General features: G+C 38.4%; 1 protein-coding gene across 1 annotated transcript in view; it reads left to right on the top strand.

Moving 5' to 3' along the window:
- Rbms3 (RNA binding motif single stranded interacting protein 3) overlaps nt 1-25,437 on the top strand; it is a 295,095-nt gene that overhangs the window by 136,841 nt on the left and 132,817 nt on the right. Inside the window, exon 4 of the mRNA XM_070007501.1 lies at nt 7,281-7,387. Coding sequence (XP_069863602.1) covers nt 7,281-7,387 — 107 coding nt within the window. The remainder of the gene's footprint in view (nt 1-7,280; nt 7,388-25,437) is intronic.

Below are 25,437 nucleotides of genomic sequence, written 5' to 3' on the forward strand. Positions count from 1 at the left end.
TTTAATACATTGTAAACTGTGGCTTATAACAACCTCTCACTTCCACAAAGGCCTCTTCTTCATTTAGTCTCTGTCTTAACTACTGTTAAAAGAGACTAAGCAGAATTCATTGGCACCATAATTCTGCAATATGGAAATTGGAGGCAATACAGTATTTCTGTGTTCCTAAAATCATCTCCTATTCAGAAGAGTTCATATTTAACAATAAAGATGTATTCTTCCTTCAGTTTAGTTGCCAGCTGGTCAGTCATAAAGCAATCACATCAGCACTAGGCCATACCCTGAATCAACACCAGAACTTGGCTTTGAGGTTCCAAAGGAACACAGTGAGGTTATATCACTAGTTCAGATTAAACTACAATTGCCTCTATTGGGTAGTCCCTGTATCTTTCTGATTATATTCATAATGATTATTACCCATTTGTTATCACCATTATTTTGTCATTCATTTGCAAGTTCAGTAAAAGTTCATATCCATCAATGTTATATTTTACTATTAAGAGAAGTATGGGTCTATTCACATAGTATTGCTACCCGAGAATGGTGACTAAGGTGAAGATCCCAGGTTCTTGATATCTCCCACAAAGACATGAATGAAGGCACCCACACAAATATACAATGGCAAAGCAAGGAGTTTAATAGAAAGAAAGAGCAATGGTAGGCCTGAGCTATATGAAGAGCAATGGGAGGTAGGCCTGGGCTAGATGGCTCAAGAGCAAAACACGAGGTTAAGAATTTTATTTTCTAGGATTTGGAGTGTGGAAGGAGTTCATGGTAATGAGAGTGTGCTGATCTTAGGGAAATGAAAGATCATGACTTGGCAGATTTCTGGTAGGAATCTGCACATGTACAAGGTTGCCATCCCATGGTTTTATGTATGTGTATGAGATTCAATGTATATGCAGGAAGCTTTAAGTATCAGTTTGTTGGACAAAATTCAGGCTAAGGACAAAAGGGGTTCCACAAACATGTACCTCACTTTGGTTAGAACTGTCATGGAGTTTTTCTGCCCTCGGGAGAAGTCCTAACCACAAGCTGACCATTAATTGCTCAAGGAGAAGCAACCATGAGAGGAACTAGGAAGGAGAGAGAACTAAATGATGTCTCCAAGGTCATGTCTAGTAGGGGTAGTCAATTTCAGCATTCTTTCCCAATAGCTAACCTACCTCCATCAGAGGAGTTTTTTCTATCTTGTCTCCATTCACACATCTTTTCCTTGTGTCCCTGGAATTACGATGAAGCATCACTGATGGAAATAAGGTCCACTCTGAACCCCAACACTGAGGAGGGTCAGCTTGGGAACTGGCTAACACAGATGGTGAGCTATAGACTGTTGCAGATGGGATGGGTTTTGTATTTATTTATGCTGTATACATCCTTCTTGGCCCTTTGGATACATTAAGTCCTGTAATTTTAACAACAGTGCTATTTAACATTGTTACCATCGTCCTATACATGAGAACAATGAGTCAGTTACAGAAAAGTTTTTTAAAAATCACTCATCCAGTTTCTTACAGCTAGTAAGTTAAGGATATGGACCTCAAACCAGACAGACTATTAAGTAGATATAAATTAGTCTACCCAAATAAGGCTACAAATATATGAGCAACTTTATTTTATTCTATATTATTAGAAAGAGTGTTCTGTCTACCTTCAAGCATCAGTATTAGGGGCAACAAGGAAAACTACTCAATAGAGAACAGGAAGTATGACTCATGAAATACAAAGAACAAAAAGTATGATTTAAATAACTTAAGGAGAGATTGCACTTATAACTTCACGTTAGCTAGACATATCAGTGCCATGCTCAAATTCATGACATAAAAAGCTTAAAAAGAAAAAAGTGTAATTTTGGTTCAGGATTTCAGAAGTTCTAGTCCATGCCTGGCTGGCTATGTTGTTTCTGGGTCTTGATGAAACAGAACAAAATGGTGGTTAACAACTGCCTCGGCCAATGAGCATCCACTCTTTCTTGGGCCTATTAATGAACCAAGACGGGACAAAGTTCTATCCTTCATTATGCAGCCATCGTGGAATCCAGGTAGAACTAGACCACCTTCCAAGTGTCAGTGACTCTGATCCTGAGACAATGAGCTGACAGACCACCTGTGATTGACAAAGGCCACTTTTAACCACAGTAATACATCTGTGACCAGGACTGTTTATGCATACTTCTCACCTCTTCCCAGTTCTTCCTCCTACTTAACAATAGGTCAAATGTCTGGGGAGATGGGTGGAAATACTACCTTTTCTCTTCCTAGAGCTGCCTACACAGTATAATAAGCTTCCCTTCATAGCCCTTCACCAGTATTCAACTTTTATCTGGCATATTGAAATAAGTATAGGTCAGTCTGGATCTGACCTACAAAACGCAGGGGTTGGAGATGGAGCTGGAGCATGTTGAAGGAGGGTGTATATGGCTCACGCCTGTAATCTTAGCTACTCAGGAAGCTGAGATTTGAGGATCATGGTTTGAAGCCAGCTGGGGCAAAAAAAAAATCCTTGTGAAACTCTCATCTCAAATTATCCACTCAAAAAACTGGTAGTGGGGTTTGGCTCAATGTGGTAGAGCACTAGCCTTGAGCTCCTGGACAGAACCAAGGCCCTGAGTTCAAGCCCCACGACAAACAACAACAAAAACATGTTTAATTAAGAGGGTGTAGTGGATCAAAATTATTCATTTCCTGGTGGATTAGAAGCAGAGAGAAAAGGTTAGGACAAGGAATTAGGTAATTAGGTGTGTCTTTCCAGGACATGCCCCAGCAACCTAATTCCTCCAGGTAGGCCTCACTCCTGATAATCCATCAAGAGATCCATCCATTGATTAGATCAGAGCCATCAGTTCTCAATGGGAGGCTTTTCAGGGAACATGGATTCAAACATTGGGAAATAACAGTGTTTTCTATGGCAAAAGTGTATTGCTACCAAAAGCAAAATAAAAATTCTGGAAATTATCAGGAAAGATTTAGGAACAAAGCAAGCAAGCTGACTTATAATACAAATATAAGGTTAGTAGCCAAAAGCTTATTACGGGAAAAGTGAGATGAAGGCTAGGAAAAGAGTGACAGAATATTTCTCTTCCAAACACTGTACATGTAAGAGGACAATCACATTCTTTCCTATGATGAACTAGGCCACTGATGACCTTTCAGTCTTGAACTGTAAGATATGAAAATATGACTCTGTTCACAGATAGAAGTTCTTACATGAGCCTATTCAGTTTTTGGAATGTAATGCACAGAGATATAAGGATGCTGCTGAGCAGATAAAATGCTAGTCTTCCCTGAAGACTGGGAACTTAATGGTTTATTGCTACCTGGGTTTCCAGCAAGGCACTTAAATCTGAGAAGTTCTCCTCACTTATGAAATAGAGAAAAATACTAGTTAACTCATGAATTAGTGTGAGGATTATGAAAGTAGAATTCTTGGAGAAACTTTAGTCATTAGTACCAATGAATAACCTCAGTTATTACCACACACAAAATGTTCTTTCCTTGGATAGTGGTCTTTGGTATTTATTTTTGCTTTTAATTCTGTATCAGTCAACACAATGAAATTGTATGTATTTGTAGGGGGTGGTTGTGCATATGTGTGAATTAGTATGTGCTAAAAATTTTCTTGACACAGGCCTCCTCCCCCAGAAAGTTGAATCTAGTTTCACTGGAGTGTGAAATGTAAGGTGCTTCTAGATTTGTTTGCCTTTTCTGAGAAATTTGTAATTCTGCCAGTGATGAACCCACATGTTAGCATGACATTCCATTTAATGGATGGCTGTACCTCAAATCTTCAAGATGCCAAGAGAGAAAATGATCTGCAGAGAGAAATGATTTACATAGTATATAAATATTCCATTTTGAAATATTGCAAAAAGTATTCTTGTCAAGTATCAGGACACAATTATTGTATTTTAGCCTTCTGGAATAAATGCTGGTGGAAAGATACCAACCATCATCATACATTCTAGGATACAGCTTAGTGATTACTGTAGTTTCACAAAGGCAAGGAACTTAGCTGCTCATTAGAGCACACACTTAAAAGGCATTTCTGTTTAGCTAGGCAAGAATTAATGCTCTTTGTATGCATTAGTTCCTTCATTTTCATAGGATATTGAAGACCCCAGTAGATTCCTGAAACTGCCCATAGTACCAAACTTTACATGTGTTTTTAGAAACAGATAATTTTCCATAATAAAGTATAATTTAAAAAATTATTCACATAGTTATTGAGCTCTTGTGATCCTCTCCTAAGAAAATCCTCCTTTGATGCATGTGATCATATAAAGTGATGCTTATTGAAATGAACCTCAAAAATGGAAACAAGAAGTTTTTTTTATTATTATTATGCTATTTGCATGTTTTTTCTTTCCTTTTTTCTTTGTCTTATTTCCTTTTGTCACTGTATTTCTGTACCTTATATCTTGAATATAAATCTATCTGATTTAGCAAGGGGAAGGGGAAGCACAGCAGTGAAATTCACTAGACACTATGTTATAAATGAACCATACAACTTGGGGGGGGGGGGTGATATAGGAAGAGACAAGCTGGAAGAGAACGAGGGAGTGGGTAACACGATTCAAAAAGAAATGTACTCATTACCTGACTTACGTAACTGTAACCCCTCTGTACATCACCCTTAAGTAAAATTTTAAAAAATCACACACCGTAAAATATTCATACTTAACTGAAACACAATTGAAGACAGGCACTGATGGTTCACACCCATAATCTTAGCTATTCAGGAGGCTGAGATCTGAGGCCCACGCAGACAAATCTGAGAGACAACTACCTCCTTGACCAGCAAAAAGTCAGGAAAAAAGCTATGGTTTAAATGGTGGAATCCCAGTCTTTAGTGAAAAAGCCAGATGAGAGCCCAATGCCGTGCATTAGGAGCACAGTACTATCGCAACACAAAGAAGGTTTGGACAACATACTGTCTTGGAAAGCCAAATTCTCTTTTTCAATACTAGTTTACAGTTACCTATTTGAGGATACTTATTTGTAGATACCTGTTTGCCTGTATTTTTTTCCCACTGCTGATTTTGGAGACAATGAATGTTCTATAATGACTTTTGGCTTCACTGAATGGAGCTAATGCTATTTAGGGGTAGGAACAGAGAAGAATGGATATGATCAATTGTATGAATTGTTTCTTAAGACAATGGTGCTGTCCATTTCAAAATCTTAATGACACGAAGCAATAAAGATTTCTTCAGTTTATACATCTGTGAAATACTGTCACCTGAACATACGTGGCAGACTGCTGCTGCTCTCAGATGCATACTTATAGGCCTGGGGATTGTGCTGACCATTGGGTCACCGGGGAATGGCCTTGGATGGGATATTAGGAATGACTCTTGTCCATCTGCTTCTTATCCTTCAGCAGTGGAGCCTGGTAATGCCTACATAGCTACATGGAAGAAGAAGCCTGGTATTTAAAGATAGTTCAAACATTTGCTAGCATTCCTTTGGCCCAGGCAATCACATACAAATCAGAATAAAGATAAGAGTAAGGGAACTGTACAACATTTCCTGGCATAAAGTGAGGACACAGTCAAAGCTAAAAACCTCTATCTACTACTACAGTTAATTGATAGCTGAACATTTTTTTTTCTTAACTCAGGGTCTGGGTGCTGCCTTTGCACTTTTTCTGCTCAAAATTTTACCCTCAAGTGCTCTACCACTTGAGCCACAGCTCTATTTCCAGCTTTTTGGTGGTTAACTGGAGATAAGAATCTCATAGACAATGCTTGATAAGAAATGTACTCATTATCTTGCCCATGAAATTGTAACCCCTCTGTATAGTATTTTCACAACATAAAAAAAAAAAGAGTCTCATAGACTTTCCTGCCTGGGCTGGCTTTGAAGTGATCCTCAGATCTCAGATTTGGATAGCAAGGATTATAGGTATAAACCACTGACACATGGCCTGAGCACACTTTCCCAATTGATGAGCAGAGGTGACTAGTTTTGTTTTTCAGATTGTAAACTTAACAAAATAATATTGTGTTTCTTCCAATAAACGAACAAACTAACCTTTTCCATGGTTGTTGTAATGTGTATACCAAGTTTGATAAACCAGTATGACTTTCTTTTCCAGGTATGTGTCACCAATTATCAAAGTATAATATTGCCTTGTTGGAGTTTTTTGTTGTCATTTTTGTTGTCATTTTTAGTCTGGCTACTTATTCCCAGGAAGTAAATTTATTAATGACATGGAGTCTTCCATGGTGGTTCATGACTCATGAATTCTAGTCATCTCCTTTCATTACCAGAACCTAAGATTTGTATTGTTGCCCTTCTACCAGGGAGCAAAAATTAGTAGAAGAAAAATCAATTGATTCATGGCCAGCACTGAGCAAAATAGAGACTTATCCACTCCAAATTCCCATCTTGCAGAGCTCAGGGGTCTGAGGGACTTGGTTTCCAGAACACAGTAGCATCTCCTTCCCTACAATGGAAATAGACCTAGATCTCAGCCCCCTGGGCAGGATCTGCATCGTGTCTTGAGAAAAATGCATTATATATTTCTTTATGCAAATCATTCCTGGGAGCTGAGGAAAGGCAGGCCATTATACAGGCTTCTCATTAGAAGTTAGAACACCACCAGGAGAGAACTAAGTTGTTTAAAGATTAGAGAAAATCCTAGGGAGGGGAGCTGAAAGACCGACTTCCCCAGGGAGCTGCTCCATTACATTGGCTATATTTTCTCATATATGTTCACTTAATATTCTAGTAATTGTTCTCTCTGGGATTCTGAGTAGGCTTTACTGGAAAATTGGGGTGGAAAGGGTTGGGTGGAAGGTCAGTTTCTAGCCTTTTTGAAACTGCAAAGGATTAATGAGGAAATAAAGCTAATTTGGTGGCAATTTAGCCAAATCTCTCCCTTTTTAGAAACAAACTGCCAAGTATCCCTTTCCAAACTTGAATCTTCCAGTTTCTGTAGTGCAGGAGCAGTTGCTTTGAAGGAGAAATAATCATCCACAAGTAAGTACTGATTATGAGCCTGTTTCTAACTTCACTGCTAGAACACATGCTTGCTTGCCTCTTCTAAGAAAAGTTCATATTCTGCTTCAACAATATTTATTATACTCTTTTATGGTCTGCCAGTACTTTTTTGAAGCCCAGCTAGAACAGCAGCCAACTAAGTTGAGATTAAAAAGGGGCCAAATAACTCTTCAGAACTGAGATGTTACTTCAAAAGATACTCCTTACAAAGAATTACTGTGTGTCAAATAATCTAAGGGGGATTTGCTGATGTGGAATTGGTTTTTATCTTCCCAGCCCCGAGTGAGCCTTTGCTGTGCAAATTCGCTGATGGAGGACAAAAGAAAAGACAGAATCAAAGCAAATACACCCAGAATGGAAGGCCATGGCCCAGAGAAGGAGAGGTGAGTTCAGACTGAGAAATTTTGCTCAAAATTCTGGCAGCAGACTTTTCTCAAAGGCTTGCCAGAGAAGACATTTGGAGCCTGGATAAACTTATGTCTTCTAGAAAACAAAATGAAATAAGAATAAGAATCAAATAAGCAAGCCAGGACTAAATTACGTAAGAAGGAATATAAGACTTAACAATTCAACCTCAGTTTTCTGTTTTTAATCAAACTTGCACCCAAAAGGAACTCACAGAAAGATGAATCCACCAAAACTGGATCTGTCATTATGCAATAATGGACATAAAATAAGGCATCATACATATAAAGAAAATATAGTATTGAAAGAAAATCAGTATTGAAAGTTGAATGATATGCATTTATGAATGATAAAAACAGCGTTCTGAATTTCACAGTGAGTTAAAGGAGAAGCATTTAAGTTTCCTAACACAAACTGACAGAAGGGAATGCTTATGAATCCAGTGATACTTACAAATGGATTCTTTTTGGTTACTTCTTTTTTGTTAAACAAAGAATGATGTCTGGACATCCAGGAGTTTGTACATCCTTTGTGAAGGAGGATGGAAGTGTGAATGACATGAGTAAGTGCCATTTTGTATCAAAGCCATAATTTCAACAAGCAAGCTTTATTTAGTATTTCTGGTCAAAGAACCCACTTCACCCAATTATCGTGTAAGAAGTGCTGTTCCTGAGGCAGCATTTTATACGTTCACATTGACAACAGTTGTAAAAAGGCAAGAAGGATGGCATTTTCCCTGGCCAGTTCTTTAGCCCTTTTCCATTTTCTGATTGTCATCTGCTTTGAGTGTTTCCACGTGGGTCTCAAAACTCTTCTTAAAGTGCATAGTTACATTCAAGTACTGTATAATCCATAACTCATTACTTCATGGTGTGAAAAGCAGGAATCTCAAAGACCATCAGAAGCTAATAGGAAAAAAATGAGTTTTCACATTCTCCACAGTTTGCTTTGAAAAGAGGCTGGGGGAGGGGAAATGGTGCATGTATCTTCAAGCATGGAGTTTTATGCACCAGCAGCCATCTTCACTGCCTCACTCACCAAATCTGTCATACAAAACATCCCTAATGGAGAAAGACTCGTTTGACTTCCACATTTGTTTGGATAAGATGCCTGATGATTGGACATATCTTTGAGTCCTAGACCAGCACCTCAAATCCCAAGACTCCAGTAAGGCCCTTAGCTTTAATGAGGAATACTTCGGCTCCAGTCTCCTCAGGGTCTTGTAGTATTCCCTTCACATCTTAGGTGACAATTGCAGTAAAAACATTTTACCTGAGGCTACATTTATTGGGAACCAAACCAACAAGCATAAAAGAAAGTTAGAGTTGGAGATGCCACTGATTCTTACAGAACTAGGGTTTGTGGTGGAGCATATGAACATACCATCTGTACTACTACATGAAAGCATCATGGAGTCAAGCTATAACCCAGACTGCTTTATAATTGAGATGTTTACCTTAAAGATATACTCCTAAATTTTCTATTCGTAGTCTTCTTTTTTTTTCTTTTTCTTTTTGTCGGTTGTGGGGCTTGAACTCTGGCCTTGGGTGCTGTCCCTGAGCTCTTCAGCTTTAGGCGAGTGCTCTACCACTTGAGCCACAGCGCCACTTCCGGTTTTCTACTGGTTTATTGGACATGAGAGTCTCACCGACTTTTCTGCCTGGATGGCTTTCAACCGCAATCCTCAGATCTCAGCCTCTTGAGTAGCTAGGATTTCAGGCGTGAGCCACCCATGCTGGGCTTTTCATAGTCTGTTTAACTGTTTTAAAATTATATCTCTAAGTAGCTGTAAAAAAAAGGGTTGTAATTGAACATATCCGTTTATGAGTAGAATGAATTTTGATCAATGTCACCTGTTCAGTCCTTCTCTCCTATCTCTCCCAACTACAACCATCCACTCAAGTAACCTTGTTCCATTTTCACATATATATATTGCATATTATGACTGCATTGTCCCAATATTCTTCTTTTCATTAGCTTTTCCTCCCTCCCCTTGACTTTCCCCTGACAACACATTTCAGTTTCTTAGGCTTCATTTAGCTAAACTGTAAGTCAGTTGTTGAAAGGAATTATACCAGTGGAATCCTCCCCTGCATATACCAGACTTTATTCAGTTTGAGTATACGTGCATCTATCTATCTATACTATGAGTAATATATATATACATATATGTGTATATATTATATATGCATATAGTGTTTATAGTGTATACATATATATATATATAATTTCATAAACTTGTAATTTTACTATTTAGGACTATAAAATTTCCTATTACACTATAGGACTATAATAAATTTATTAATGACCAATGAAAATCTATTCCAAGTGTGCATATTTGGAGATAATAAAAGATCAGGAAAATAAATAGCATGCAGTAAAAATGTGATTATCAAATATATTGATTTGAGGATCTTTATGTTCATTCATATACTCTATGATCTTATAAGTACACAAACCAAAAATACTAGTCCATATTTCCTATGATTCTATTAATTCTATTTCTATTCCCCCTTGAATTATACTTACTAAAATGTGTTAGCATGTCTTATAAAGTATTATATAATATCCAAATAATCCTTTAAGTAATATTTAGTTAACTTCCATATACTTGTCAATTCTAGTTAATTATTGCATTGATTCTAAGAAAACATGCTTTTATTATTATTGCTTTTCCATATGTTAATGATTAAGAAATTCATTCATCTTTCATAATCAATGTATCTTGCAAAAACAGTCTGCATTTTTTTTTGTATGCCATGAGGGGTACTTCTTAAGGTAACACTTGGTGTGAGGTATCTGACTACACTGATCTCATGAGTTAAAGTAAAAATCCCAGAGGACTATAGGTCTGATTCTTCAGGAAGCAACAGATACAATTTAACCTATTATTCAAAATTTGAGAGTTGTAGCCAAGATACTATTTAATTTTTATTTCATTTGAAAGTGATGAAATCAATAATGTGCAAAAAATATTTCTAATAAATACTTTGGACACAAAACCAGTAGAACTGCAAGTACTTTCAAAGGATACTAAACCAAAAATCAAGGGCATAATTAAAATTAGTTTATTATTTAAAGCTGTTTTTTTGGGTAGTGTTTTTATAGTTCTAGTGAAATTCATTTCTTTATTTTAGAAAATCTAATACAAAACAATCTTTGCACACATAAAATGATGTAAATCCAGTGAGGAAGCTTCTAATTACTCGGTACTTGGTACTTAATTAATTGTGAGTCACAGTCTGCTCTCTCTTTAGGCAAAGTGTTGTTTAACTTTGACCTTGATGAGCTCTTCCAGATGATTGGTATGCAACAAATCAAAAGCTCCTGAAGAGGAACTTCTAGTTTTGAACTCTTTTTTTTCCCCTAACACACTTCTAGTGACTACCAAAAGGTCATCATATTAAACTCTACCTCAATAATAAAAACAGAAAATGATTATAGGAATTTACCTCTATTTGACTTGATCAAAATGTGATTGATGACAATCCAGTCCTTCAGTGAAAATAATTGTAAAGGAAAACCCACACTTACTATGTATTAAATACTACCTCCCTGATCATGACACACAAATACACACTGGAACTTGTATGTATATTTTTATAAACTTTTCTTGACTATATTGTCGTTAATTGGATCAAGTTTAAAAAAAAAATTAGGAAGTTTCCATTAGTGTGATAAGAATTACATAAATTCTGAAATTTATTTTGGTGTTACTGGTCTTCAGATTTCCCTAAGAATTTTTAAGTGCAAGTGATTGCTAAAGTATATGAAGATGCCAATCCCTGTGGACATCAGCAAAAATCCCAGCTACTTGGATAGCACAAAGTGAAAGGACCAAGGTTTGAGTGTAGCACAGATAGATAAAAATTTAGTGAGACCCTATCCCAATAAAGAAGATTAGCTTAGTATTCTATAATTGGCATCTCTAATCTCAGTTATGCAAAAGGCATAGATATAGGATCAGAGTCTGAGGCTACTGATTAAAAAAGAAAAGAGAAAAACCAAGACCTATCTGAAAAATAGATAAAGAAAAAAACTAGGTCATCATTTTATCACAGTCAGCTGGGACTCTCCCATACAAAAAAAAAAAAAGAAAAAATAACATTGGTGATAACAGTTATTTTGGGAATAATACACTTTCCAGAAATGTTTTGCCACAGACAAAAAGAATTAATTGTACTGAGATGTTCAGAGAAAAGTCCATGGTTTTATTTAAGAAATAATTAAATGATATTTGTTTTTATCTTATCGACAGTTCTCTGCTAAAGTCAATTTAAAAGCAATGAACAATAATCAACATTTTCTATTTGGTGTTCTGATACTATTTTTCCTCACTATGGAAATATTTAGAAATGTTTTCTTCACAGTTTTGATTCAAAAAATAAACTAATGAAGTGAAAGTAATACTGTTAACAATCAACACTCAGACCCCTGGGAATGGTTTAGATGTTATGCTGAACTGAGAATGAAAAACAAGTTTTTCTTGGGATTCAGTCAACTAATATTAAAACTTGAAATCTCTTTACAATTCTTAGTTAAAGGACCACATTTCAGATGAAGGGTGACAATGCAGTATTCCTTAAAGATATTTTATTTTAAATATAAAAAGTTGTGCCAGGTGCCAGTCACTCATGCCACTACTACTCAGGAGGCTGAGACCTGAGGACCATGGTTCAAAGCCAGCCTGGGCAGGAATGTCCTTGAGACTCTTATGTCCAATGAACCACCAGAAAACCAGTAGTAGCGCTGTAGCTCAAGTGGTAGAGCACTCGCCTTGAGCTGAAGAACTGAGGGACAGCACCCAAGCTCAGAGTTCAAGCCCCACGACCAACAGCAACAACAAAAAATTGTCTACATCCTTACCAGCAAAGAAAAATGCAAATCAGAACTGCACTAGGAGTCCATCTCACCTCAGTCAGAATGTCAATCACAAAAAAAAAAACAAAACAAAAAACAAAAAAAACAAATGCTGGCAAGGGTGAAGAGGAAAGAAACAAAATCAAACCCTATGCATTGCTGGTGAATTGTAAACAGATATAACCACAATAGAAGTTCATAAACAAGTTTCTAAAAAGAAATAAAAATGAATCAACCTTATAATCCCACCATAGCATTCTCTGGCATATAGCTAAAAGAGTATGAATCAATGTAGAAGAGAGTTACTTGCATAGCACACTTATTGCAACATAATACCCAAACTGTGGAATGAGTCTAAGTGCACAACAACCAATGAAAGAATCAAGAAAGTATAGCATCTATCTATATACTATGGAATATTTCTTAGCCATAAAAAATTAAATTAGGTCTGGGGATGTAGCTTAGTGGTAGAGTGCTTGCCTAGCATGCATGAAGTCCTTGGTTTGATCTCTCAGCACCACATAAACAGAAAAAGCTGGAAGTGGCACTGTGGCTCAAGTGGTACAGTTCTAGCCTTGAGCAAAAAGAAGCTCAGGGATGGTGCTCAGGTGTGAGTTCAAGCCCCAGGACTGGTAAAAAAAAAATTAAATTTTGTTATTTGCAAGGGTATGCATCCACACTGGAGATCATCATGTTCAGATAAGCCAAGCTCTAAACAAGGACGATAACATCAATAAGGTATGTTTATAAAAGAGGTGGTCTAGGATAGGATCAGATGAAGCAAGAAGGAGAAAGAACTAGGTTCTGGGGGATGAAGAGGACCAAAGTAATCACATATGTAGTATAATTTAAAAAAAAAAAACAAACATGACACACAGAAGAAGTGGGGAGAGGAGACATGAAGTTACTAGAATATAATAGGAGACTTGTTCAAAGTGCACTAGCCATATCTATGGAATGATCACAATGAATCCCTTTTGTATTTTTTTTTTATAACTTTTTATTGTGGAAATACTGTACAGAGGGGTTACAGTTACATGAGCAAGGTAATGAGTACATTTCTTATCAAGCATTGTTGCCTCCTCCTTTGTTTTTCCTCTACCATCCCTGCCCTCCCATCCCCATAACTACACTCTCCCCTCTTCATGCCTAGTTTGTAAAGTTCGTTTTTCAACGTAGTGTCTTGTACATCTCATTGTTACAATGGGTTAACCTGTATCCCTATTTAAATATTTTGTTTTTTTCCTTCCCCTCCTCAAATTATACCGACATCAAATACAGTGAAAACAAGAGCCCATGGAGGAGGAACATAGAAAGCAACAAAAAAATCACATGGTAACTAATAAATACATTACAAACAATAGCAAGAAAGAAAAAAAAACACTGTGTCCCTATCTTGGGGGTTCATTTTGCTTAATTTCTTTTCTACTTGTCCCAGACATATACTAGTTATTGCAAATAAGGGAAACCATGGGATCTATGTTTCTTTGGTCCTGGCTTACTTCACTTAATATAATTTTTTCCAAGTCTTTCCATTTCCTAACAAATGGGGCAATGTCATTCTTTCTGATAGAGGCATAGAATTCCATTATGTATATATACCACATTTTCTTGATTCATTCATCTACTGAGGGGCATCTGGGTTGGTTCCATATCTTAGCTCTGGTAAATAATGCTACAATAAACCTAGTTGTGCTGGTAGGTTTAGTATGGTCTTGTTTGTGATCATTTGGGTAAATGCCCAAAAGTGGGATTGCTGGGTCATAGGGGAGCTCTATGTGGAGTCTTTTGAGGAACATCCATACTACTTTCCAAAGTGGTTGAACAAGTTTACACTCCCACCAACAATAGTAAGGTTCCCTTCTGTCCACATCCCCTCCAGCATCTGTTATTATTAGAGTTCTTGATTATAGCCATTCTAACTGGGGTGAGGTGGTATCTCAATGTTGTTTTGATTTGCATTTCTTTTATGTCTAGAGAGGTTGAACATTTCTTCTTGTGTCTATTGGCCATTCTTATTTCCTCTTCAGAGAAGTTTCTCTTTAAGTCTTTAGCCCACTTATTTATCAGGCAGTTGTGTCTTTGAGGATTTGTTTTTGGGGGATTTAATTTTTTAAGTTTCAAGTGTATTTTAGATATGAGTCCCTTATTCGTTGTATGGCTAGTGAAGATCTTCTCCCAGTCTGTGGGCTTTCTATTGATCTTGCTAGCAAGATCCTTTTGTATTGTTAATGTGCACTAATAACATTGTTTTTCTTAAAAATAACTGTTAAGTGCATTTTTATATGCCTATTTTACAGACTTCTGAATTTAGGAGGTCTATACCATTCATTACATAATACAATGATATCATTCATAACTACAGCGCTATGGCCCTGCCTGGACATGTCATTTTGAAACCTTTAAAGGATATGAAATACTGACACTGTGTACTTTAATATTTCTAAACTCGTAGGCCCCATTAATGCATCCACCAAATCCACTATTAGTGAACTAGAAGTTAGGTTGTCAGTTATGTCACAGTCAGTGATTAGGTGATTTGTTATGATTTCCAACCTAGGTCATTTATTATTTCCAGACCTGAAACCAACTTGTTGTCAATGATGGTTTAAAACTTCCCAATGCTGTAAGGTTTTTTTTACCTTGTTTATTAATACTAATAAAATTTCTTATAAAAATTTCCCTTCATTACCATTAGTGCATGAAAGTCTACAAAGATAGTGTGGGAGAATAGGAGTTCCCACACTACTGAGTCCACAGTCCTCTATAGGCTAAGTAGATAACCTTGATTCCAATCTCTTAGCCTAGTGAACTCTGGGATATCAGCAATAATTTCTCATTCTGACTAAATCACAACTAAGACAAGATGTCCCATGTTACTAATATAATCATTATGATCATATTCTAATTTTAGGTGAGTGAATGTGTTCTGAGTGATACTTTGTGGATTTTTGGACTGTGTTTATTTTTGCACAAAGACGAATACACAGATGTGACAGTGCAATTACTTCAATCCTATTTTAATAGTCATCATCATCACAAAGGCCTTTGTCTCCTCATCAGCTGTGACCTCATGTGGTATGTTCTGGGGACAATGAGGCCAAGGAATTACTTCTTTATTTCCTATAGGAAATAAGAAATTGTAAGACTACTTTGGGCACAAATGTTCTTAATTGTGTTTGAAAATGATTTCTGTAAGCGTAACATTAAAAAGAGTAACTACTGCAATCAAAGCATCTATTCTGTCAATAAGCTCTCATTGATTGATTGTCTACTACTTTGGACACAAGGGACTGGACCACAGGGCTGTGCTGTGAACACAGATCCCTCTTCCCTGAGATCCTAAAGTGACAAAGATCTTCTGCAAGGTTGCAGATTAAAAACAGAATGGAAAATAACAATGTATGGAAATCAAATAGTTAACTAACTGGCTTCATGCAACAGTGGTATAAAACCAAGACCATGATAAAAAAAAGAATAATAGCAGCCACAAGACATGCTTTATATTTAGCTTGTCCAAAATATCGACTGTGTCATTCTTTAAGAGATTGAATAACTGAGATATACATTTTTATTCACAAGCCAGAAATGTGTCCCACGTTGGAAAATTTGCTTCACCATGCTCCTTGTGCAGTGAATTCCCCCTTGTGCCCTGGGTGCTGAGAATGATGTTCAAAGAAGCATCTTTGGCTTTGTGAAGTCAAAGCTCAAGTCCTTTTCTGTTGTTCATACTGCGAATTGTAATCCTGAATTTCAAGACTATCGTTCACCCTCTGTGATGGGCTTGATACTATGCCCTGTGCCTTTTCATGATTTTCTGGGCACTTCTAGGTTAAAGGGATATGCTCTAGAATTTAATCACATATTCCACAACTTTCAAGCTGATTGCCAATGCTGCACAAATTTTCTAAGTCCATCAGTTTACTTTCCTTTCCAGCAGTATGAATATCATTAAACTACATATTTACAAACACAGGGATTGAATGATGGACAGATGTGCTGAACACAGTTCTTGGCCTGCTACATTTGATTATATTTCATGTCACTGTAATAATCATTGTAATAGCATCAACAGTTACTCTGATTATAACTAACTATTGTACTGACATCAGCAGGACTCAGGGCCTTTTTGACTTGAAAGCCAGTTTTGCCATGTTTCTATGAGTAGAATGGTTATATTCCTTGGTCTTCAATCTTTTGCTATGGCAGTTTATTTTTAAATAGGAATAACTTTTAATGATATAACTTTGAAAGATTTATTCAGTATCATCATTTAGTTGAATTTTTCTTATGCTATAAAGCACATTAAAAACCAAGCCCATCCACATCACATCAATGTTTTTAGAAGACTGTATTTCAAGTGAAGAAACTTAGCATTGAAATTATCAGTGCTTTCCAAACTTCTATCTAGTTTTCTCTTGAAGGTCATGAAATCAAATAAAAGCCAGAAGCTGGCAGAAAAGACAAGGACTTCAAGAAAGTCTTGAATGGGAAAGTTGATGGAAATGAAAATGAAGGAAACTAAAAGAAAACATGAGCTATTGCTAGAATATACAAAAAGATGAAGTTATTGCAAAATGACAAATTTAGTATGTTTTAAAGAGAAAGAGGCTGAAGTGTTAAACTTATTCTGGCAAAAATATCAAAAAATGGTGCCTGGGAATGTGGCTTACTGGTAGAGTACTAGCCTGGCATCCATGAAACCCTGGGTTCAATAAACAGAAAAGGTAGGCGTGGTGCTGTGGCTCAAGTGGTAGAGTGGTAGCCTTCAGCAAAAGAAGCTCAGGGGTGGTATTGAGGCTCTGAGTTCAAGCCCTAGGACTGGCAAAAAGAAAATCCAAAAATCGGTATCAATGAATGTTTAGACATTTGAGGAGAAATGAAGTCCAAGTTTCCATTATATAACATATCAAAAACTGGAATGGTAAAATCCAGAATCAGAATATCTTAGATCATTTTCTGTGGAAGTGGGAATATTATATAGTTTAATTCAGCACTGTTTCCCATCTGTGTCACAGCATTTGTCAATCAGTTGCTCCATTTTATTGTGTATATGTATGTGTTTGTGTGTGAATGTGCATGAACTAGTACTGGCTTGAACTCAGTACTTCAAGCTCTTGCTTGGCTTTTTCTCTTAAGGCTGGAGCTATACTACTTGAGTCCACACCTTGATTCCTGCTTTTTGTTGGTTAATTAGAGATAAGATTCTCATGGATGTTTATACTTGGGTTGGGTTTGAACCACCATCATCAAGTCTTAGCTATGATTATAAGAATGTAACAGCAGTGCCTGGCCTTTTTTTTTTTTTTTAACAAAACAAATCATTTATCTATCACCATTGCCAAGTACTAAAAATAGCTTTTTAACCTTGAACTAAAGGTTAAGGAAAAGAGCTATTGGTCAATATAATGCACACTACACTTAAACATTACATTAGCCAACACCACCAGATGTGGTTTTATTCTCTCATATGCTTTACCTGCCATTTAGAGATGAGGCTCATGGTAAAAAAACCTTCTAATCTTCAAATCCCTTTCTTGGCTCAATAATTTGAATTTTCAGTAAGTCGGCCTGTAAACCTCCTTTGATAAAAATTTTATTTTCAATCTGCTAGAACCAATGTTAATTAGTGTGTGATCATTAAGGATAAATAGTTTATCTGCTGAGTCCCTGGCATTGTGAAATTTTACATGGAATATATTTTAAGTGGTAATGAGTCCCTCCTTGTATTACAAGGGAAAGGAGATGGGGTAACATATTTCTTGGAGAAGAGGTAGACATATGGAGATTAGAAATATATGTAGAGGTAGAAATATGTGCTGGGCATGGGCACATGGAGGGGTGGTAAGGTCGCTGGCACATGGTGATGCAGCAAAAATGCCTAGGTCTTGCCGCATTCTCAGTACAAGGGTCTGTACCCTAGGCTGGCTTCAGACTGGCTATGTAGCTCAGGCTTATTTTGAACCCATGATTGATTCTCCTGATGGGATTACAGGTGTGTACCACCACAACCAGCATGCATTTTTCACTGGAAGGAAAAAGTGCCACACTAAATCAACTCATCAGCCAATCACTGGAGGACAGTCACTCCATTGCTGAAGTAGATGTGTAAGGGCTCTGGAGTGATAGAGGGCTGCCCTAGAACCTGATTCTGGACACACTTGACATCATTTGGATGCGACTGGTTAGTTGATTGCTTGGCTAACAGATTTCTTTCCAGTCATTTGCCAGTTATCATTTATCTTTCTGTGCTGGTGTAGATTTCACATTCTCCTGGACAGCAGCAGCATGAAATTCTCAGACTCTCTATTCTGGAGCAACATTCCTCCTATGACTCGGTTTCTGAATCTTCTGAGATCATCAGCCAAAGTATATGGAACATGTGCTATACTATGCATGGCCTAGGCATGCAGCCTGGCTAGTATTCATGGAGAGGAGTGATGTCCCTGAACCTTCCAGTCCCAGAGTGACTGGAAGAGCAGCTTATGAAGGCCATGATGAACCCCAGTGGCTCTCTGATCAGAACGAGATTGTCAGGAAATGCAATCAAAATAATATGGCTAATTCTGCAAGGAGTGGAACCCTGGTTCCTGCAGACCAGAAGGTGACTTGTAAAACTGCACCTATCCAGCAGAAGGAGGTCCCACCTTCCTCCAACCATACTGGACAGGTATGGGGAGGGGCTGCAGGAACCTCTCTCATTGCAAACTTCTGCCTGGATCACAAGACTCCAGCCAAGCCTCCTAGTCTTCATGTTTCTCTTTGACCAATGGGATACCAGAACTGGGGCCACACCCACATTCCATGAGGTAGTACTGGTATTCCCTCTGTTGGCTTACACCACTACCAGCAGTTAAAGAAGTTAGAAGTGATGAGTGATGATAGAGTGAATCAAGGTGAGTTTGGAGATACAGTAGAAAGTACACATAGTGGTGACTAAGAGAAGAGAGATGATTTCAGAGAGCCTGGGAATGTGTCCCCCCCCACCTAGACTATCCCAGTGTTGGAATGTGTGACCAAACATGGTAAAAAAAAATTAGCTGCAGGATAGAAAGTGCTACAAGAATACCAGCAGAGGAATTGTCCTAAGAGACCTGCAGAATTCAAGAAAAACAAAAAAATTGAAAGGGGAGGTAACCCCAAATAATCCCATGGAGACTGTAATTTAACCGAGAGTGTAGCCAAAGACCATGCAGATCCTGAGCATCCCCCACCTTTGGGCATAGAGCTGCCAGGGTCAGGAGTATCACAGATCCCAATAGCACCCATGACCTGGAAAGGTGCTACCAACATCTGGCGAACCAGCGGTTCTGCAATGAGATTGAACTACTGAAGCAGGAAAATAAATAGCTACGGTACCAACTGAGGAAGGAGAATGAGAAGATAACCTGTGTGCAGGAAGCCCTGAAAACAGAGCTGGAACTCCACAAGCTATCAATTTGGACGTTGGTTTCAGAAAAAAATTTGATTTACAATCTGCCCTGGCAAACACGACAGTGCAACAGGTGGCCAATGAAAGAGAACTGGATCAGGAAAGTCATACCAGCCACCTGCAGGCTTCTCAGCAGTACATCACAGAGCTAGGGATGAAATGGTCTGCAGTCTCCACCATGCAGAATGAGACTGACAAGAGCAAAACCTAGAGCTCAAAATGGAAGAATGCAATAACATGAAGCTTTGGCTACAAGTAAAGGCCAGAGACTATGAAGACCTGGAAGAAGAGAATGCTGAGCTGCAGGAAAGTCTGGAAGTGCTCCTGACACTAAAGGCTGATATGACTAGTGGAGTGGGAAGAGTTGGAAAGAAAACTAGAGAACAGGAAAGGGTTGGTGACAGAGTTCAAGTTGGCGAGAAACATCTTTGCAGTGGAATTGGGAGTGGACAGTTCCACATGGAAGGAAAAGGTTCAGTGGGTCTTGGAGCAGATGAGCCAACTGAGAGGAGAAAAAGCAAGGGGTGAGGCAGGTATTAGACCTAGAGAGCAACCTGGTAGAACCAAGAAAGCAGCTGACAGAGCTGCCACCTCCACAGCCCTCTGCAGGGCCATCTTAGGCTGAGCTGCAGCTTCAGGCCCAGGCCTTCTAGTTGCAGAAGGAGCTCAAGAAGCTGGAGGAATAATCCAGGTACAGAAAAACCAGAGCCTCGGTCTTCAGAAACTGGAGCAGCAGGAGCAGCTATGGATACTGGAGAAGGCTGATGAATGGAATCAGCATGTCAAAGATTGGCACAAGATCCTTGAGACAATGAGAAAGGAACATGTGACCATGAGATGCACACTCATATACAATCAAGAGCTGAAAGATAAGTTGGACTGGCTTCAAGATGCCTTCCACAGGCTGAGTGGTGAGGGAGAGTTTGCCAGCTTCCTGTACTCAGAGCAGCAGGTGAATAAAGCATCCACAGGAGAAGCTGGACCAGCTAGGTGAGAAGTTAGAAGAATGGAAGGAGAGGGCTGAGTTAAAGAGCCAAGTGGCAAGAATCTGCAGTATAACCAGTAGCTGACCTGCTGCAAGTGCTTAGAGCCACTTGTGAATGACACATGGCCTCCATTGAGCAGCTGACCTCAAAGAAGGAGGCCCTGCAGCAGCACCTGGTGAAGCAGACCCAGCTGCTGGAGCAGCAAAAGCAAGAGGTGCAGAGCAAGTTGGGGGACCAGACGATGCCTCAAAGAAGAAAGCAAAGAAGATGAGCAAAGAAGAAAGGGGTGAGGAAGCAACTTCCCCTGATGTGACTGTCCCCAAGGGAGTAAGGAAAAAGCCCACAAACCATGTGGGATTTTTTACCATGAAGTGCTACACATTTCTGAATCAAAGAAGGCGAAGCTCAGCCAGCAGCTTCAGGAGCAGCAGGCCTGTTGTGGGTGCCTAAGGAGTCTAGCAGCCCAGTGCCAGAGAGAGCTGGAGCACCAGGCCCTCTTCTCCAAGTGCTAGATCTATGGCCCATTTGCAAAGAGGAAGCAGGATACTCATGGGTGTGCAAGAAGAAGCTGAAGCTCTTCTTCATTGGTGACCTCCCTGACAAGGTGGAGTATCAGAATCAAGTGGATGACTTCCAACATTGATGCAGCCAGCTGTCAGAGCACATGACAACCATCGAAGAGGACATTTGTAAAGAAGAGATGGAGTCCTGAGTGAGCTGTATTAGATTAAAGATGAGCTTGTCAGCCAGCGATCCCAGGAGCAGAGGGAGAAGAAAGAGCTGCCATTTTGCCTTGCAGGTGAGGGCACTGGGTGCCAGGACAAGATGCTGCTACTGAGGACACCTCAGACCTTTCTAGCCCCATGGAGATGGAAGTTATGGAGGAGCAGCAAGGTTTTAGGAAAGTGAAACTAAAAGACAATGTGAACCCTGTCCACAAAGAGGATGGGGTGCTTGGGCCCCTGGAGAACCCCACTACACAGCAGATGGTGCCTCTGCTTCCCCATATCAGCATCACCAAAAGTTTGCAGACAGGTGAAGAGCCCTGCCTCCCTTTTTTTCTCCAAGACTTAATGCAAATAATGAGTTTCAGATAATTAATAATATTCAAAGACCTAGAAGCTACCACCTAGAGAAATGGGCTCCTTGTCCTCTTGCATGTACTTTGGGACATGGAAGCTAAGTGGCATTTTCTCTCGGGCCTTGTTATAATGGGGGATGGGAAGGGGTAGCTGTAGGCAAGTCAGAACAAAGACTGCTTGCTGGGAGGTCACCCCAAAATAGGGACATCTAAGAGTCTATTGGTTGCCAGGAAAGGGGCCTATATGATGTTTATTACAAAGAGTAAATTCTTCACAAAGGAAGATGGGGAGTGATGGCATAGTTTTTTTTTTTTATTAGCACATTGTATTAGTGATGTTATTTTAAAATTTACTTCTATAACATATGCATATTATTTTCTGATATATTCTTATGCTGATTTATGGAGGCATTTTCATAATTGTTTAATTTTTAAGGAAAAAAATGATAGTATATATCTTCCAATTAGGAAATAGTTAACATTTTATGTTGGTGCAATCATGCATTTTTAATATTCTGTACCAGCAACATTGAATTTTCTTGCTTGTATTTTAACAACCTACAATGTTAGTAAATTGTGGTGAAAGAAAAGCAAGTACAACCTGAAAAAAAAGAAAAGGTTGGAAGTGGCGCTGTAGCTCAAGTGGTAGAGCGCTCGCCTTGAGCTGAAGAGCTGAGGGACAGCACCCAGGACCAGAGTTCAAGCCCCACGATCAACAAAAAAAAAAAAAAAGAAAAGAAAAGGTTATTAAACCTGACAATTTGGAAAGAAAGAAATGACATTAATAGAATAAATGGAGGTGTCCTGTCATGGAAAACCATACACAAAAGAGGTGGAAAATGCAATGCAGAATAAGAATGCACAATTACAGTACATCTATAATGATAATGTCAAGCATCTCAATTTCACTTAAAAATTGTTCAAGTGACAAATGTGGCATATTGGTCATTGAATCAAGTAAAATATTAAAATTCAAATAAAAGTAATATGAAGGTTCGAAGGGGCTTAAGGCTGGGACGACCATAAGAAGCAATTGTAAGATTGAAGGCTGCAGATAAATGTCCATGTCCCCTAGCTCCTTGATCAATGTGATCTTCAAGGACCATGGTAACAAAATACAGCATTACACAACAGATGTTTCTGGAGTGATTGGCCTTGTCCTGGCAGCCCCAACCTAATGGAAGATGTAGAATCATCCCTATCCAGGTAAATCTCAAAAAGTCCATCAAACCTGGAAGAATATAAATCAGTTAACTAGACACTTTTTTTCTGTCCCATTCCACAGGAGTGCCAGAGTAACAACCTCAGTATTCCCTATTTTCCATCCCATGCAACTATAATCATGTTATATCAGAACTTCATGGTATATTTGCTACCTTTCTAGCTACATGACACCTTTTAGTAAAGATGAAATATGTTACTTTGAAATATGTTACTGACAAAGAAAAGAAAACTGACATACTATGAAAATGCCATCAATTATGTAAAGCTCAATTTCACTGACAATAAAATGAGGGAAAAATATGTCTTGGAATCTATACAAGTCAGTCATTCAGACTACAACCGAAGAAGATGCTTCTATACAAAATAACATTCTTTTTATCCCATTTATTGTTGTAAGCTGTAGTAGGAAGACCCCCTACTCAGGCAGGCAAGCCCACCTAGTCGTCTGGAGTGACAGAGCCCACCGCAACAAAGTTGATATTAAAGAAGCAACTTTATTGAGAAGGTTCCTACACTGACCGGCCAGGGCAGCAGCACAGGCTCGGGAGCTGATACTGTGACCCCGAGTGGCCCACATGCTTAGGTTTTTAAAGGCAAAAATCATAAGATGCAGCCTGGTCACGTAGGCGACCAATGAGATTGTCACACACCCAAAAGATTGCACAGTCATACCAGACCACACACAGGTGGCCAGTGAGGTTACACTTTGTCACATAATGGCTGTTTAAACCAGCCTATCATTTTGGGTTTAATTGACTCACAAATTCAACGGTAAAGCTGGCTTCAGGTAAACATTCACAAAGGAGTTTAGTGGAGTTTAACATATACATGTGAAAAGGCGGAGTTTATAGTAAACACAGGATGTCGCCAGCAGGCCAGCATGAGCTGGATTACAGGCTACCTGTTTAGTTAGTCAGTCCTTAACAGAAAGAACAATGAAGGTGGGTCAAATCCTTAAGAAGAGGGGGACCTAGAGGCATTCTTTTCATTCCAAGAACTGGGCTGGTTGGAGCCAAGGTTTTTGTTTTTTTTTTTTTTTTTCTATAATCCCTAAAACAAAAACCTGTAAGGAAGCAGTCCCAGCTCCAGTCTCCTCTCAGGGCCTAGTTCAAAGCCATGAATTTATTCAACAAACTCACATTCAAATTTTTCTTTTCCCCAGACTTACAGCTAAATTCCCTGTGATATTCTACCATTCCTTCTGCTTCTCTTTAACCAAGCTTTTTCTAGGTAATCATAGGCTTTCTCACCATCAGTTTTAGTTTAATTGGTGTAGACCTGTCTTTCTTTATTACTCTAAAAGACAAAAATTCTCTGTCTGGCAGAAATGCTTAGTAAAAACTGAAAAGGAGAAATATGGTAATGATATTGTGCCTAAATATATGATATATAAACAACCTTATGACTTCATATGATTTTCTCCAACACAAGTTGCTCTTTTCTGTCTGTTTTTACAACTTTTAAAGTAAAGAACCTCTAGCATCATCTTTGCTGCAATCCCTTTAGAAAATATCAAGGTAATAGTTAAGTCTTTCTTCATCCGGATTCTGGCCCAATGTTGAGCCAGAATTGTGCCTATATTGGGGGTTGAATTCAGGATCTAGGAGTTATCATTTAGTTTTTTTCACTCACGGCTAGCATTCTACCACTTGACCCACAGCTTCACTTCTAGCTTTCTGGTGATAATTGGAAGAAAGAGTCTCAAATGTTCAGAGTCAATTGATTTTTCTATCTAAGCTGGCTTCAAACTGCAGTTCTCTGTTCTCAGCCTCCTGTATTACCAGGATTATAGGCATTAGCCACTGGCACTCAGCTGGAGTTCTGAGAAGAGTTTTGAGAAGTGTTTCCAGGTATTCAGCTAAGTAATTCCTCCTCTGTCTGTGACCATGATTTGGTTCAGCTACACTGACTTCCCAGCCTCATTAGGAATATCTGTTAGTAATCTCAAACATCATCATTGTTTCTGGCCAAAACATATCTTCAGAAGTTCAGTTCAATTTAGCTAAAGCTGTTCAAAGGAAATTATACTACTAAAGAATCATAAAAATACACTCTAGTTCCATTTTTACGTATAACTTTAGTATGAATTAAAATTTTCCCTTAAGTCATAAATATATGATGTGTGTTTGTGTGTGTGAGAGAGAAGAGAGAGAACAGAGGAGAGAGGGAGAGAGAAAGAAAGAGAGAAAGAGAGCCTCTTATTTGGCAGTCCTCTGATTATGTAACTGTTTCCCAGAAAATTTCCACCACTTGTTTCTCAGAGGTTGTAAGTTATTTGCTCTTCTCTTCCAGCTCTCAGCTTTGCTCTGAGCATAGTTTTTTTTTTCCCCCAATACAGTTTCCTAACAGCTTTACTAACAGAAAGAAGGCGAAGAGCCCTTTTGGGGCCAAAATCTGGACTTAGTTTTGGCTGTGTAGTAGTTTTCTGATTATTGCTGATTTTTA

This window comes from Dipodomys merriami, unplaced genomic scaffold (genome assembly GCF_024711535.1).
Source record: "Dipodomys merriami isolate MVZ:Mamm:240054 unplaced genomic scaffold, mDipMer1.0.p SCAF_7, whole genome shotgun sequence".
NCBI classification, from domain to species: Eukaryota; Metazoa; Chordata; class Mammalia; order Rodentia; family Heteromyidae; genus Dipodomys; species Dipodomys merriami.